The 18,281-nt window shown below is 41.6% G+C and overlaps 1 protein-coding gene across 9 annotated transcripts in view; it reads left to right on the top strand.

The window, feature by feature from the left end:
* Window positions 1–18,281, top strand: part of znf532 (zinc finger protein 532) — a 123,359-nt gene that overhangs the window by 75,940 nt on the left and 29,138 nt on the right. For all 9 annotated transcript variants that reach the window (XM_033032842.1, XM_033032850.1, XM_033032814.1 and 6 more), the window contains 4 exons: window positions 7,570–7,748; window positions 8,938–9,114; window positions 14,074–14,236; window positions 15,859–16,134. In XM_033032842.1, coding sequence (XP_032888733.1) covers window positions 7,570–7,748; window positions 8,938–9,114; window positions 14,074–14,236; window positions 15,859–16,134 — 795 coding nt within the window. The remainder of the gene's footprint in view (window positions 1–7,569; window positions 7,749–8,937; window positions 9,115–14,073; window positions 14,237–15,858; window positions 16,135–18,281) is intronic.

The following is an 18,281-nucleotide window of genomic DNA, read 5'->3' as shown; positions in this document are numbered from 1 at the left end:
CCACCGCCCTCTGAGGCAGAGAATTCCACAGACTCACCACTCTCTGTGAGAAAAAGTGTTTCCTCGCCTCTCTTCTAAATGGCTTACTCCTTATTCTTAAACTATGGCCCCTGGTTCTGGATGATGGTGTTGAGGCTGTAATAAATGTACAACAATCTGACATATGTGTTCTTATTGTCTAAGTGGTCCAGTGCAGATTGGAGAGCCAGTGGGATTGCACGCCCTGTTGATCTGTTGTGGTGATAAGCAAATTGTAGTGTACTTGCTTAGGTAGTGTTCTTGCTTAGGTAGGAGCTAACATGCATCATAACCAAGCTATCAGAGTACTACATCACCACGGGCATGCATTTGGAAAGGCAAACACTGGGTAAGGATAGTCAGCATGGTTTTGTACATGGGAGATCATGCCTTACTAATTTGATTGAGTTTTTTGAAGAAATAACCGAGAAGGTTGACCAGAGCAGGGCCATAGTCACAGTCTATATGGTCTACAGCAAGGCTTTTCATAAGGTTGCACATGAAAGGTTGCTTCGGAATGTGAGATTGTATGGGAGAGTTATTTAATACTGTAGAATTGGTTTTGTGGAAGAAAGCAGAGATTGGTGATAGACAATTGTTTATTTGAATGGTGACCTGTGACTGATCATTGGTTCAGGGATTGGTGCTGGGCTCATTGCTGTTTGTCATCTATCTCAACGATTTGAATCAAAAGGTAAATTACATCAGTAGTAAGTTTGCAGATGACATTATAGTGGGTGGTGTCTTAGAGAGTGAAGATGGTTATCATGATTTACAGCAGGACCTTGATCAGCTGGGCATCGGGGCTGTGGAATATAATGGCCTAATGGAATATAATTTAGGTATGAGGTGTGGTATTTTGGGAAGTCAAACCAGGGTAGGACCTTCAGAGTGAACAGTTAGGTACTGACTGGGGAATGTCATAGAACAGATATACGAGTACAAGTACAGAGTTCTCTGGAAGTGGTGCCACACATAGATGGGGTGGTGAAGAAGGCTTTTATCACGTTGGACTTCATCAGTCTGGGAATAGATTATAGAACTTGGGACATTATGTTACAGTTGTACAAGATGTGGATTAGGCCACATGGAATATTGTGTTAAATTTTAGTCACACTTCTATGGAAAATATGTCATCAAGCTGGAAAGAGTGCAGAGAGGATTTACGAGAATATTGGGGCCGATTAGGAAAGGGGGAGATGCAACGAGACCTGGGTGTCATGGTACACCAGTCATTGAAAGTAGGCATGCAGGTGCAGCAGGCAGTGAAGAAAGCGAATGGTATGTTAGCATTCATAGCAAAAGGATTTGAGTATAGGAGCAGGGAGGTTTTGCTGCAGTTGTACAGGGTCTTGTTGAGACCACACCTGGAGTATTGCGTACAATTTTGGTCTCCTAATCTGAGGAAATACATTCTTGCCATAGAGGGAGTACAGAGAAGGTTCACCAGACTGATTCCTGGGATGTCAGGACTTTCATATGAAGAAAGACTGGATAGACTCGGCTTGTACTCACTAGAGTTTAGAAGATTGAGGGAGGATCTTATAGAAACTTATAAAATTCTTAAGGGGTTGGACAGGCTAGATGCAGGAAGATTGTTCCCGATGTTGGGGAAGTCCAGAACAAGGGGTCACAGTTTAAGGATAAGGGAGAAATCTTTTAGGACCGAGATGAGGAAAACATTTTTCACACAGAGAGTGGTGAATCTCTGGAATTCTCTGCCACAGACAGTAGTTGAGGCCAGTTCATTGGCTATATTTAAGAGGGAGTTAGATGTGGCCCTTGTGGCAAAAGGGATCAGGGGGTATGGAGAGAAGGCAGGTACAGGATACTGAGTTGGATGATCAGCCATGATCATATTGAATGGCGGTGCAGGCTCGAAGGGCCGAATGGCCTACTTCTGCACCGATTTTCTATGTTTCTATTGCCAGGATTCAGGGGCCTGAGCCCTTGGGAGAGATTTGGCAGGCCTGACCTTGATTCCTTGGAGCAGAGGAGGCTAAGGGTCATCATATAGAGTTATATAAAATGATTAGGAGAAAATAATAGTATGAATGCACAGTGTTCAAGAAGGAACTGCAGATACTGCCATTCGGTGGGCGGCGCGACTCTCGTCAGCAGCGGCCTCTGCAGTCCGTCTGTTTTTTATTATTTTTTGTCTCGTTTTTATGTAGTTTTTGTTATTTATTTTGTTGGGGTATGTGTGTGGGGGGGTGGGGGTAACTTTAAAATCTTTCCCCTGCACGGGAGACCCGACCTTTTCTTTGTCGGGTCTCCGTTGTCGTTGGGGCTGCAACGTGGAGCGGCCTCCAACAGGAACGACCTGGGGTTCCAGCTGCGGAGCTGCCGACTACTCACCGTCACGGGGCTGGCCGAGTCCGGAGCGGGTGGAGCGGTGGTGGAGCGCTGCTGCTGCCTGACCCCCGGAGATTCGGAGGCTGCAACTGCGGGTCTGGCGGACGGCGGCACCGGGAGCCCGCGGGTCCCTGCTGGGAGACCGCTTTTCGGGGCTTCCGCAACGGCGACTTCTCCCACCCGAGTTGCGGGGTTGGAAAGCACCTGGAGCGGGTACTCACCATCGCCTCGCGTGGCTTGGAATGGCCGCGGGACTCTGCGAGCGCACGCCAGGGGCTCCAACACCAAGACCCGGTGCGCGACCTTGCATCCCCCGGCGTGGCTTTAATGGCCGCGGGACAATCGCCATCGCCAGCCGGGGGCTTTGACTTTGACTCTGACTCTGACATCGGGGGGGAGAGTGCAGTGGAGAGATACGTTTTTTTTGCCTTCCATCACAGCGATGTGATGGATGTTTGTGTAAACTGTGTTGTGTCTCGGGTCTTTTTGTTTTGTAATGTATGGCTGCAGAAACGACATTTCGTTTGGACCTCAAGGGGTCCAAATGACAATAAATAAATTGAATTGTACTGGAAAATCGAAGGTAGACAAAAATACTGGAGAAACTCAGCGGGTGCGGCAGCATCTATGGAGCGAAGGAAATAGGCAACGTTTCGGGCCGAAACAATGCACAGTGTCTTTGTCCAGATAGGGGAATTGAGAACAAGAGGGCATAGGTTAAAGGAGAAAGATTTACAAGGTATCTGAGGGGCAACATTTTCACGCAGAAGGTGGTGGGTACATGGAACAAACTGCCGGAGGAAATCGTTGAGGCAAATACAATAATATGATGAATAGGGAATGATCTTTTACCAATAAATATTTGAAGAACTGACACAAGACAGGGCTGCTGGAAAGTAGTAGTGGAATGGGACTAATCGAATAACAGTTTCAAAGATCTGGCATGAAGCCTCTGTCCAATTAGAATCTACGGTAACATGAAACAGAATGTAGGTGACCACCTGCTTTGCAAATCTTGAGTTTCGCATTGCTATAAGGATTTGTTTTGGTTGGCAAAATTCCCTTATGAATAATCTATCTCACTTTAATTGCACTAGTCTAGAATGGAAGTCATTTATAATGGTATCCAGCATGGCAGAATTGATTAAATTCTATCTGTTGAAGTCACAATCCAGAGCCCGAGAAATACACTGAATGGTTTTTTCAGCTGCTGGCTATCCGCATTCAGTGGTTGTGTCCTTTCCAGTCAAGCAGTTATATTTTGATTAAACAAATCCAGTTAACATTGAGAGAATTAGTGTTTCATGTAATCTGTACATGTTTATTTTTTTAATTGTTATTTAAGTTTAGCTACTGCAACTCTTATTAGTAAATTGCATCTCAACAGCCATTTTGCTTTATTGTATCCACCAGCTAGTGTGCATTATGAAAACTGATTTCCAAAATGGCTGTTTTGTTTTCTGTTATACTCATCTGTTGCCAAATTAAATTTGCTAATGACTAATAATTGGGTAACAGAACCAAAAATGACATTGCTTCAAATGGATCCCGAGGCATCCTTGATGTTAGTGACCTAAGGGGGAAATAGTATATTGACAATATTTTATTTGAGTCCTGTCGGTGTTGAAATTGAGCCAAATATTGTGTGAATGACTTAAGCAGAATTATTTTGTTTCAGTTGAAACGTCAGAGTTTCAGTTAAATGTTAGAAATCATTTTTTACACTGCAAGAGGTGTAAGGGGAGGATTTAAGGAGTCTAAACCTAGAATTAGGGCACGTCACTTGGCTTTAAGTTTAAGAATATTGTATCCTAGAAACCACTGCTAATAATTTGTCAGTTAAATGTTCCTGTAGTTTGCTGTACAATGGGAAATTACATACACTGGAGATACAAGTAAATGTACTTCATGTCATTTGAGTGTGGCACTCCTACCCCCATTCAGTAGCCAATAAATTTAAACACTCATTTTTTTTTTTTATTTTGCCAATAAGTGTGTAGAAAGATTAAAGAATATTTGCAAATTTGAAGTTCAGTCAGAGGTCAACAACTGTGTTTTCTTCCACCAATAATATATGTAATTAGCCACCTCTGGATTGCCAAAAACAGGGATAAAATAAGATTATCCTGCAGCAGGATGCAATAATTTGTTCAACTCTTGATAGTGGAGTGAACTAAATACAGGAAACACCCTTATTTCACCTATTTTCTTAAATGATGGTCTTCAGTATGTTTTTGTCTGTGTTTTGCGGTTTGTGCACTTTTAACGTGTAACTTTTAACTGACTGTCACATGTTTAAAGGGATGACCAGCTTGGGAAAAGGAAACGAGAAATAACTAATTTATAACATTTTATTTCCATCTTTTACTTAATTGGTACTGTTCAAATCAATAACAGCTTAAATATTATTATTAATCCCCATGCCAAAGGGGGAAACTTTGGTTCAAACCAAATATACGAGCACTAATGGTGAAGAATTCTTAAAGGAAAATGGAAACAGAGACGTACTTACAGGTAGAAGAAGAAGATGAAGAAGAAGAAGAAGAAAAAAGGACACGAAGTGCTGGAGTAACTCAGTGGGTTGGGCAGCATCTCTGAAAAACATGGAAAGTGGTAGATAAAAGCATGGTAACCTTGAGTACCTTTCCCTGCAACCGCAGGAGATGCAATACCTGTCCTTATACTTCCTCCCTCAACTGTCCATAGACCCCAAAAATCCTTTCCGGTGAGACAGAGGTTCACTTGCACCTCCTCCAACCTCACCAACTGTATCCGTTGTTCCAGGTGTGGACTACATATCGGCAAAAACCAAGCGCAGACTCAGCGATTGTTTCGCTGAACACCTTTGTTCAGTCCGCCTCAGCCTAAGTGATCTCCCGGTTGCCAAACACTATAACCGTAGAAGGGTCTGGACCCGAAAAGTCACCCATTCCTTCTCCAGATATGCTGCCTGTCCCGATGAGTTACTACCGCTTTTGTGTCTATCTTCGGTTTAAACCAGCATCTGCAGTTCCTTCTTACACACTATGACTCCCCTTCTGATTCCCATTCCCATTCCTTCCTGGGCCACCTCCATTGTCAGAGTGAGGCCAAATGTAAATTGGAGGAACAGCATCTCATATTGTGCTTGGGCAGATTACAACCCAGCGGTATGAATGTTGATTTCTCTAACTTCAAGTGACCCTTGCATCTCCTCCATCTCCGTGCCTACCCCACTCTAATCATCGTGCTAGTTTTTTATTTTGTCGTTGAGTCGTTGTCCTCTGTTAACCCTGGTTGCCCTGGTTGTCACCTGTTGCCACACCCAACAATGGCCTATTGTGTGCCCCACATTTCCTTGATTATTTTTTCTTTTTGCATATCTTTCATTCATTTGTCCCAAGTACCATCTTTATCTCTTGTTCCCCTTTCCCCAGACTTTCTGAATGAAAAAGAGTCTTGATCCAAAATGTCACCTATTCCTTTTCTCCAGACATGCCGCCTGACCTGATGAATTACTCCAGCTTTTTGTGTCTGTCATGGTAATTAATAGGTGGATACAGGCGGGAGGGGTTAGGGTTGTGCCGAATGATTCAAGAACCTGGTGATTAATGGGAAAAGCTTTTCTTGAATCTGGAGGTGGCAGCTTCAGACTTCTGTACCTTCTTTTTGTGTTAATTGAGATGAAAGCGTTGTCAGGCTGGTGTGGGCTTTAATTATATTAGCTGCCTTCTTGAGATGTTGCTTCCTGTAGGTACACAAAAATGCTGGAGAAACTCAGCGGGTGCAGCAGCATCTATGGAGCGAAGGAAATAGGCAACGTTTCGGGCCGAAACCCTTCTTCAGTTGCTTCCTGTAGATCCCTTCGATGGTGGAGAGGCCCATATTTAGGATGAACTGAACAATGTCCATCATTTTCTGCAGCCTCTTTTGTTCTTGAGCGTTTGAATGATCAAACCAGGCTGTGATGCAAATAGTCAATATGCTATCTAACAGATCAGAGATGATCTGTTAACTATCTGTTAACTTGAAGTCGTTAACTATCCCTCTCACCAAGAGTTCAGAAGCATTGGTACCTTACTCTGACTTTAGCATTCCCATCTCTGACTTTAACATTTGGTGTGCATGATCAGAAGTCACAGCTGATCTGGCTGCACTCTGCAGCTAGTGAGCAATTCTCTACCAAACTGTCGGTCAAAGATCAACATGTTCTGATATTTATAAATAAGAAATCAGAATTAACAGGAAAAAGGCATCTACATGATTTATATTCCCATTAAGAAACTGAATTCAACCAACACAATAAAAATGGTATAATTCAGCATCAGACCATTCTATTCAGCCCCATTCCTAATCCTGATTTAGCAGCAGTTTTTCTCTAAAAAGAGCAGAATTATATTTTATTGTTTGCATTGTAGTTCCAGGAAAAAAAATAATGAGGCTGGATTTAAAGAAATAAATAAGATCACAACAAGGAATTGCTTTGCTTTTACAGCTCACGAATTGGCCATTTCACCAGCCAATTTGCTAAATCTCTAAAATAGCAATTGAAAAAGTTATTCCCTGCCTGTGCCTTTTTATTCTTTACAAGTACACATTTCCTCTTATGTTGGTTAATGATAGCAATAATTCTCACTACCAAACAATTCCTTTGACTAATCCGAACTTAAGTTAAGTAAGTAAGTAAGTTTATTTGCCAAGTATTCACATACATGGAATTTGCCTTGGTGCTCCGCCCACAAGTAACAACATGACATACAGTGACAGTAAAGAATGACTCAGAAAACATTAAACATTAATAATAATAAAACATTAATGATAAAACACCATTGATCAAGCATGTGAACCAACAAAATAGAAGATCAAAGGGAGGCTACAGAGTTTTGGCTGTTGAGTAGAGCAACTACTCGTGGATAAAAACTGTTTTTATGTCTCGCTGTGGTAGCTTTGACAGTCCAGAGTCGCCTTCCAGAGGGAAGTGATTCAAAGATTCAAAGAGGATGACCAAACCTATTTGGTCATCCTCCCAATAACATGCATTGACTCAGGGTTTGTATTCTTCTCAAATTGTATCAATGAAGCTTTTGCAAATGTGTTTTTACCATATCAGCCTCACTATGCAATGCTAGATGTTAGAATTGTCGTTTCCAACGATGTTAAGTCATGTAGCATGTAGGTCATGTTATTAATGGCACATTTTTGTGTGTTAAAATACAGACTTGTCAGATCTGCCAGATGTTACTTCCCAACAAGTGCAGCTTTTCATCGCACCTACGAATACATCAGCACAAATCTCCATACACATGCCCAGAATGTGGAGCGATATGCAGATCCTCGCACTTTCAGACTCACGTCACCAGGAACTGCCTGCACTACACTCGCAAAGTGGGATACCGGTTAGTTGCCTGTTTGTGTTAATCGGAATGGATACGTTACAATACGATACCACTTTAATTATCCCAGAGAGGGATTGGTCTGCCACCAGTCAAAAGATAGTTACAAGGCATTAAAAGTATCAAGTTAATTATAATAATAATAATGACATTTAAGTGACCAGTTTTTGCACAGCATATGAAACATTGCCCAAACATGAAATTAAATGATCAGTGTAAAAGTTCAGGATGAGGTATGTGCAGCGATGGGGGAGGGGGAGGGGGGGAGGGGGGGAGGAAGTGTCAGTCTACCCCACGGCATAAGTGGGAAGAGATACACAGTTTGATAGCCACAGGGAAAAATGATCCCCTGTGGCGTTCTGTGCTGCACCTTGCTGGGACCAGTCTGTTGCTGAAGGTGCTCCTTAGGTTGACCAGTGTGTCATGGAGGGGGTGAGATGTATTGTCGAAGATGCTCCGCAGTTTGCGGAGCATCCTCCTTTCCGAGCCCACCTCAAAAAGATCCAACTCCACTCCCAGGACGGAGCCAGACTTCCTAATTACTTATTACCGCATTTATAAATTGTTGATGTAATCTGAGGGTAGGGGGTGTGAAATTCATCTTGCCCCGGCCTCACCCCAACCTCACAGTTTATCGTCACTCACTGGTTGCTCACCGTTCACCACTCTTATTTGGTTGCTTAAAAGTTAGGCAGCAAAGCTTTTAACCTGCAAAATTACACACAAAGCCCATTCACATTTGGAAAAGCAGAGTAATGATATTGTAGTAAATATTTCATCATTTTTAACTGGGCACAAAATGGCGGTGGGGGTGGGATAGATTTGAAATAGTGGTTTACCAAAAGAGGTGATGCACAAAACAAAGATAAATCAATTTAGGCTTGCCACAGAAGGTAGTTGAGGTCAGTCCATTGGCTATATTTAAGAGGGAGTTAGATGTGGCCCTTGTGGCTAGAGGGATCAGGGGGTATGGAGAGAAGGCAGGTACAGGATACTGAGTTGGATGATCAGCCATGATCATATTGAATGGCGGTGCAGGCTCGAAGGGCCGAATGGCCTACTCCCGCACCTATTTTTATGTTTCTATATATGTGATACCGCACAAGTTATACTTAAGATATTCATTTTCATCTTGTTGCAAGAATAATCTTTGTATCTTAATTGTGACTGGCACTGATTTTTCTCCCTGCAGCTGTATACACTGTGGTGTTGTCTATGCTGACCTAACTGCACTCAAGTCTCACATCCAGGTTGCCCACTGTGAAATCTTCTATAAGTGCCCAATCTGCCCTATGGCTTTCAAGTCGGCACCGAGTACTCATTCACATGCCTACACACAGCACCCAGGCATCAAAATAGGAGAAGCCAAGTAAGTATTGTAAGCGTATTGTAAGCATTGTAAGATTTTTGTATTAGTGTGATAACGCAGTTCTATTACCTAGCATATTATTGTTAGATATGAAGGTCCAAGTCAGTAGAGTTTGGGCAACTTCAACCGAGTTTCTCCTGGAAAAGACCTCCAAGATGAAAGTCAACCTGAATATAAAAAGTTAACAATTGCACTTTGGAAGACAAAACCTGGCAGTGTATTTCTTGTTGCTAACTGCACTGACCTCGTGTGATGCTGGAGGAGATAGGAAAGTGAATGGGTTCAGGGAAAAATGAAAAATGTTACTTGCAACAGCCACTGAGATGTAGCAGACAACCTTATTTTGATACTCTAAAGGAGGTGACATTGTTTCCGGAGGGAGTATTATTCTACAGTTCTTCATACAACACTGGGCTGGGTGCTGCTAAGGTTGAGCAGCATCCGTGGTGGGAAGGAAGTGTCGATGTTTTGGGTGAAAAACCAACATGGGGATAATTCCCTCCCTTCCCACAGATACTGCTCCCCTCTCCCATCAGGCAAAAGATATAGAAGTGTGGAAACGCACTCCACTAGATTCAGGGACAGTTTCGTCCAGACTGTTATCAGGCAACTGAATCATCCTACTACAACCAGAGAGCAGTGCTGAACTACTATCTACCTCTTTGGTGACACTGACTATTGCTGGCTTTACCTTGCACTAAATGTTATTCCCTTATCGTGTATCTATATACTGTAAATGGCTTGATTGTAATCATGTATTGTCTTTCTGTTGACTGGATAGCACGCAACAAAAGCTTTTCACTGTACCTCGGTACACGTGACAATAAACCAAACTAGCTAAACCCACTAAGTTCCCTCAGCAGATTGCTTGTTGCACCAGATTGCAAACTTTGCAGTCTCTAATGCCCCTGTCCCACTTAGGAAACCTGACCGGAAACCTCTGGAGACTTTGCGCCCCATCCAAGGTTACCGTGCGGTTCCTGGAGGTTGCAGGTGGTTGCCGGAGGCTGCAGGTAGTGGAAGCAGGTAGGGAGACTGACAAAAACCTCCGGGATCCTCTGGGAACCGCACGGAAACCTTGGGTGGGGCGCAAAGTCTCCAGAGGTTTCCTAAGTGGGACAGGGGCATAATATTCCTCATCTTGTTGAACTCCATAATATAAAATTTTCTTGAAATTCAATATTTTCCTCCCAGTAGATAATATGCTTTTTTCTCTGCAAGCTAGATTGTTTGTTGTGTCTTGTATGCCACATTCCCTCAGTGAGATAAGAGTAAGATAGTATACATGCAATGATTTGTACCCTCTCTTCCTCAGTAAACTCTCATCATCCACTTTGCCTTTAATCTTTAAGTCACATTGATAAATTAAAATGTATATATATTTTTTAATATGTGTAGCACACTGCTTTTTATAACATTGCACCTGGAACATTAGCCTGGAAATGTGAAAATAAATCAAATGAAGTGGATTTTGATTTTATATATTAATGTGATAAAGCAATAACAAATCTACTGTGGAAATAATAACTGGTAGTGCTATAAAAATAATTTGTTATTACCTATTTTATATTACTGGGATTTGATAGGGAAAATACAGTAGCTTGTACAATCACCAGCATTTCCCTTATGAATGCCACAGTGTTTAGGATAGTCATGTAGGTATGTGGAAATGTGAAAGTCTGCACTGATTGGCACTCTTTATCTCATTTTCCCAACTGAGCACTGACATTGGATATCTCACGGACCAATGGTTTAATGGTACCTCATTGCTATGCTTAACTAAGTACAGAGGGCGAACTTGCAACAGTTTCCAGCATGTAGACTGGGGTATCCATCCAAAATACCTCCAGGTTAGGCTTGGAGAGAGCAAGATATTGGGTGATAGACATTTTTTGTTTTCAATTCTGTTAAATCTTTTATGTTGTCTTTTTGTTTGGAAATATTTCAGTTTTCTATTGGTAATATTTTCATTATTTGAATTTTTTCATGTTTTTTGATGATTGATATTCAGAAACAATTATTATTTTGTGAAGATTAACCACTGCCTAAACCAGAGATGTGGCCTAGCCTGCAGTCAAAAATTTTCTTCAGCTGTTTTGTGTTCCCAGCTTGTTGTGTATCCCTTCCCATTCAGCCCAATCACTTAGTCAATGAGTGAAGCAGTGTGGAAACAGGCCCTTTGGCCCAAATTGCCCACATAGGCCAACATGTCTGAGCTACACTAGTCCCACTTGCCTGCACTTGGTCCATATCCCTCCAAACCTGTCCAATCCATGTACCTGTCTGACTGTTTCATAAACAATGGGATAGTCCCAGCCTCAACTACCTCCTCTGGCAGCTTGTTCCATACATCCACCATCCTTTGTGTGAAAAAGTTGCCGTTCAGATTCCTATTAAATCTTTTCCCCTTCACCTTGAACCTATGTCCTCTGGTCCTCGATTCCCCTACTCTGGCCAAGAGACCCGATCTATTCCTCTCATGATTTTGTACACCTTTATAAGATGCCCCCTCATCCTCCTGTGCTCCTGCATGGAATAGCCTACTCAGCCTCTCCCTATAGCTCACACCCTCTAGTCCTGGCACTTCCTTGAGCTCAGCACCTAAATGCCCAAGGACCTGCCAGAGAGCAGGGTTTTGCAAAAGCAATCTGAGCATTCATGCTTTTGCCTGGATCAGTAATGGCCTGACGTTGGCAGAAAATTCTAAGCTGCTTTCAAACAAAATCAACATCTGCTGCAAGTGTATCCAATTGGACTTTGGCTAGTGTCTGTATGCCACAAATGTGTTTTTTGAGCAGCAGAAACCATACTTCTGAAATATGTTAATAGTGTACTTTTAGGTGTAAAGTATCTTTGCAGATAAAATGGCATTATTGAGTTTTGTCCTACACTGATCTTCAGTAAATCCGTGCAGTACTAAAATGTTAATCCAGCGTTGACCAACTTAGCATCTGTTCAGAAGAGAATTCCTGGAACCATTTATGCAGTGACACACAGAGATATAAAATAACCAGGTGCCCAGAAGAAAATAATTAGAGCCATTGTACCTCTGACATTTTGAAGCAGTTGCTCATTCATAATTTTGTTTGATGTGCTTGCTTGTGTGAAAGTGTTAACATGAATTTTCAGGCTTTGTTTCATTGGGGCTCAGTGGAGCATGATATTGCATATTGTTTCCTACTAGAGGATCAACAGCTGCAGAATCAAGGTTACACAACTTGAGACCTGTGTTTTGTTTTTCCCCTCAAATAATTTCTTTTGCAATATTATACTACTAAAATATGAAATTATCTTAAAGATGAGAGTGCTTAACAAGTTGGTTTTAATGGAAAACAGTTTTGTTAATTTCCACAGAAATGGAAATATGGAACTTGGGTTTGTTAAATTATGCTATAATCAGTAGCCTGTTCTTTTTAATAAAGTATTCTATTTTACATTCAGTGGATTCTTGCTGAATTGTATTATAAGATACCCTTGACCAGCATACACTATTGTCTTCTAACTTGGCAACAGATTCTGATCCCTGATACCATGTGCCAGTAAGCCAAAATAAATTTAAGTGTGAAATGGTTTTACAAATCTTTCCCCTCTCACCATAAACCAATGCCCTCTATATGGTACTTGATATGGTAACCATAGCGCCACAATATTGTAATGAATGGCATGAAAATCATATAATACTGGTAAGAAAGAATAATTACTAAAATGGGGAAAAATAGAAAACAAGTTTTGCTATTCATAGGAACAAATGCACATATGTATGTCAGACCTTTGTACATTATGGGAGCTTATGTGTATATGTGTATTTATTAGTGTTCATACAGTAAGGCAGGGGTTGGCAAGACGAGGATGACTTGTACTTGGTGGTAATTTCAAGCAGTTCTTTAGCTTGTAATTCTGACACTCGGAGACCCGAGACTTATCACTTCAGAAACATTTGCATTGTTCCTAGCGTGTTAAGTTTTCTCATTAAAATGTGTTTAAGCATAATTTGATAAACAAGGAAATGCATTCGGCTGAACCCCATGCTGAATTGCATGTTGAAAGATGAAAATAAGTATGGAAAATGAAGAACGTAGAAACAAGGCACTGCAGATGCTGGTTTATACAAAAGAAACACAGTGCTGGAGTAGCCCAGTGGGTCAGGCAGCATCTCTGAAGAACATGGATAAATGACTTGTTTGTTCAGGACCCTTTGGGACTGATTGTGGTTACCTAAAATAGGAGAATTCAATGTTCAAACAAATGAACGTTGACTTCTCCAATTTTAGGGAACCTATAACAGCTCCGCCTTCGCCACCCCTTTCTCCCCACATCCCATCTACTCCCCCCCTCCCCTTCCTTGTGCCTTACAAAGACACCAACATATTTCTTTCCCCCCCCCCCCCCCCTCCTACATTCCTTTCTCTGGTTTCAAAATTTGCAGCCACAATCCTGTCTCATACCTTCTGCCTTTATCTCTGACATTTGTTCCAGCCAACTGCCTATCTCTTCCCCCCCCCTCCATCCCTCCCCCACCTGTGTTCACCTATTACTTGCCACACTTTGTTTTGCCTCCCCCTTCCAGCTTTCTTTCCATACCCCCATCCCACACAATTAGTCTGAAGAAGGGTCCTGACCCGAAAATTCACCTATCCACGTTCTCCAGAGATGCTGCTTGATCTGCTGAGTTATTCCTGCTCATTGTGTCCTTTTATGGAAAATGAAGTTTGCTTTCAAAATTTTTCTTCTCATCATCTCATTTCATTTTACCAAAGTCTTTGACTTTACCTTTGGTACTGCTATGCCAGCATGGAGCACAGGAAGTTACTCAAACAGACCAAACTATATTAAAACAAAATTTAAAATTGGTCTGTTTATTTCAAATATTTAATCATTCTTTCCACAAAAATAGGTAGTTATCCTAATTATCCTAAGTCATAAATACATTAAAAAAAAATGTTTTTTCTCTTGTTTTAGAATAATCTACAAATGTTCCATGTGTGACACTGTGTTTACACAGCAAACCTTGTTATGCAGCCATTTTGATCAGCATGTTGCTAAGCAGAAAGTTTCTGTCTTCAACTGTCCAGATTGTGCATTGCTATATGCGCAGAAACAGCTCATGGTGGAACACATTAAGGTACAAGCTAAATACTTTGTATCGCAACCTTTTGAAAATGGATAAATTAATTGGATTAATTCATCTTGTGAAAGGTTTGCAATGACGCTTGATTTACTGGACTGACAGCTAGTCCTGAGCCATTGGTTCAATATTTGTATTCTGCCGAAGATAGACACAAAAAGCCGGAGTAACTCAGCGGGACAGGCATCTCTGGAGAGAAGGAATGGGTAACGCTTTGGATGGAGACCCTTCTTCAGACCGAGGCAGCTAGATTCAAATCATAAATCTGGAGTTAAAAGAAAATCTTAATCTCAGTGGCAATGACTATGTCACCACTGGGCTCTAAATAGAAATTCATCTGGTTCACCACCAGCATTTAGCAATGTCATTCTTGCATGCCCTGATCTATATTGACTCCAATCCCACCAATGTCTCTTCAGTCAGGAACAATTGGAAATAATATAAATAGAAAAATAGAAAATAGGTGCAGGAGATAGCCATTCAGCCCTTCGAGCCTGCACCGCCATTCATTGTGATAAACGGTAGAGACTGGTATTCCAGCAAATTCCACACCCTGGGAACTATTTAAGAACAAATGACCCAGAGCCTTGCAATGCACTTTGAAGTTACAAATCTTTGGAACTATTGAGAACTATGGATACCAAATGAATGTTCCCTGTAATAGTTCAGATGTTTCTTAACTTCTTTAACTCACTTAACATGTTCCTGGTTAAAATTAAGTGGTTCCAAATGAAATAAGTTGCAAGTAGTTGTTGTGAATTTGTATTTGTTGTCGTTGCTGCAAGATGTCCCAAAGTCAAAAAGCAACACAGGATATGTGCACGTATTGGGGAAACAAAGCCTCAACTGGGAAGTGACATCGGTGATAAAACAGAACTTCCTTACGTCTGAAGAAGAGTTTTAACCCATTCCTACCTCTCCAGAGATGTGTCTGTCTCGTTGAGTCACTCTAGCATTTTGTGTCTATCTTAGATCTACACTGTTGTGTTGGCCCGAACTTTGCATTCAGCCAATAAAGAGCAATTTGTACCCCAGCTTGTTCCTCAGTTGAGAATGCTACCAACCACAAAACTAAGGCTGACACTTACTGCCTTAATAAATATCAACTCCATTTACTGGCTTTTGTCTTTGAATTAAAATTTCTGGTGTTAACAAATTCCTATTAACCCAAACAGATTATTTAAAAAATCGGACCAATGTTTGAATGTAATTATTGTTACAAATCAGTTTTTCTTAAAAATATTGTCGTAACGATTTCCCTATGGCAGAGGTATCCAAGTGTAGAGGACAGAGGTTTAAGATGAGGAAACTAAGGTTTTGGAGCAGAGGGAGAATTCTTTCATCCCGAGATGATTGAAGTCTAAGACGAACTGCCTGAGAAGGTGGTGGAGGTGCATTCCCTCACAGAATTTAATAAACATCTGGATGAGTACTTGAATCGTCACAGCTTGATAGGCTAAGAATCAAGTCCTCGAAAATGTGAATGATATAGATGGTCACTCAATAGTCGATATGGACATTGGGCTAAAGACTTGTATCTATGCTGTATGACTTTATGACTCTGTAATCAGTTGAATATAATAGTGATGATTTAATCCCTCAATTCTTTCATTTTGTAGTCCATGCATGGAACATTGAAGAGTATTGAAGGTCCTCCAAACCTGGGGCCTCAGCAGCCATTGGTCACAAAGCCATTAAGTACATCAGCTGGGCAGAAGAAAGCTGATGGGAATGCAGTTAATGGCACTGACCGACTTGGGAAGAAAGCACCAGTCGTAAGGAAAACTGGGAGTCGGTCAAAAGCAAATAACCTTGGATGGATGTGTCAAGACTGTGAGGAATGGTTTCCTGAACGAGAGGACTACATTTCTCATATGAAGAAAGAACATGATAAGGTAAGGGCCAAGTATCCTAGGAGAGAGTCATAGACTGACTCCCCAACACATTAACACTATCTACACATACTAGGGACAATTTACATTTACAAGTGGGAGGAAATAGATCTCGGAGAAAACCAACGCAGGTCACGGAGAGAATGTATAAACTCCGTACAGGCAGCACCCGTAGTCGGGATCGAATCCAGGACCCGGGGCTCTGGTGCGATAGGCAGCAACTAAAGCTGCGCTACCGTGCTGCCCATATTAATTTAAAGCATTTGGATCTGGAAGGATCATGAAAATATTTATACCGTATTTAGGGTAGCCATTTCTTGAGGTACCATCACATGAGTTTTCCTTCTTTATTAGCTTTCACCAGTTGAACAGCATTTATTTCTCCTTGCTCTGATTTTTTTGTATATAGCAAGGTGTTGAAAGCAAATGATAAAGGTATGCAATATTTTAAAGGTTCAATTCAATACGTTACTTACTAAATCTGAATTACTGGAACTAAACCTGTACTGGAATACACTATCTGAGAAAGTGGTGGATGTAGGTAACATACATCACATAAAATATCTGGATGGGTACTTGAATTGCTATGGCAAAATGTTAAAGGAGAAGGGAGAATTACAGTAGTTATGTGTTAGAGTCACAGCACCATGCAGCACAGAAACAAGGCCTTTGGCCCAACTCCTCTACCCTGGGTAAAAGACTATGTACATTCACTATATCTATTTCCCTCTGTGCTACACTAAATTTCAATACGAGTTCCTTATCATTTTGGAAGTAAACAGTATGCATCATCCTTTGCACAAGATCCTTCAAGGTTTTTAATAGTTACAGAACTAGGGTAGAGCTGGAGTTCAGATACTCTTTCTGTAGGATGGTCTGGCTGAAAAATCTATAAGACAACTCTCTGAATGTTGGCAGGTCACCCTGTTTGTGGTGAGGGCTCTTAACATTGTACCACCTCGTTCTGCTCTGACGTGAGGTTGATGGTCCATCCCGTTTTTATTTATTTTTGTTCGTAGTGATGTGACTCAATAAGTAGCTTGTTACGGCCAGTCAGTGCAGATCACAATCAACAGTCCTATAGTCATAGGTCGTTGCAGGTCAGCAAAAATTTTCAACGTTGAAAATTCAGTGGCGACCAGAAAGATGCTACGACTCTTTGGGTGACTGAGGAGACTACTCACAACCATACAGACGGCATTCTGGCGGTGTGAAGCCTGTATGGTCGTGAGTAGTCGCCCAAAGAGTCGTACCTTGTTCTGGTCGCCGCTGGATTTTCAACATGTTGAAAATTTTCGGCGACGTGTTACGACCTATGACGAGTGCTGGCAGTCACCGAAAATGTTGCGTAAGTGGGACAGGCCCATAACATAAATCTTGAGAGAGTTTGCCTTAAGGACAAATATTAAGCACTATTATTTTCTGATTTGCTTTTTGATTCCTTTATGTTACAATTACCCCTATAACAAGGTCACCTGCTCCCAGGCTTGTGCATTGCTATTCTTTTGTGAATCTAGCAGTCTTGATCCAAATACCAGGCATGCCCAGTCATTCATTGAACTGGACTGGGGCTGGGGATGTGTTGAGTCGAGCTAGGCCCAGTGATGTGTTGAGTGGGGCTGGGCCCAGGGCAGTGTTGAGTGGGTTGGGCCTGAGGACGTGTTGAGTGGAACTGGGCCTAGAGGTGCGTGGAGTTGGAGTCGTGTCCGGCGATGTGTTGAGTGAATCCAGGCTGGGACATGTGGAGTGGAGTCATGTCCAGAGAGATGTTGAGTGGGGCTTGGCCGGGGGATGTGTCTAGAAAATAATAACACTTACGTAATATTCCTTCACAGATTTTTAGAAAGTAATTTTTAGAAGGCTGCTATGTAGGATCATGGAAAAATATAATTGGTTGGATTCTCTGATATCCCATTGGATAGAAATATAACAGACAGATATGTTTGGAGTTTCCCTATGGCTAGAACTGTATGAGTTTATTATGGAGTTTGCAGTTTTCATTTCAGTTCTATTTAAAAAGTAAAGTGATAAGTGAATCTCTGTTTTCATATTTTGTGGTAAATATAAGCAGAAATTAACATAGAAACATAGAAAATAGGTGCAGGAGGAGGCCATTCGGCCCTTCGAGCCAGCACCGCTATTCATTGTGA

Source organism: Amblyraja radiata, chromosome 1 (genome assembly GCF_010909765.2).
Source record: "Amblyraja radiata isolate CabotCenter1 chromosome 1, sAmbRad1.1.pri, whole genome shotgun sequence".
NCBI lineage: Eukaryota > Metazoa > Chordata > Chondrichthyes > Rajiformes > Rajidae > Amblyraja > Amblyraja radiata.
Note: the sequence above shows the minus strand (reverse complement) of the source record. Positions and strands in the feature narration are given on the sequence as shown.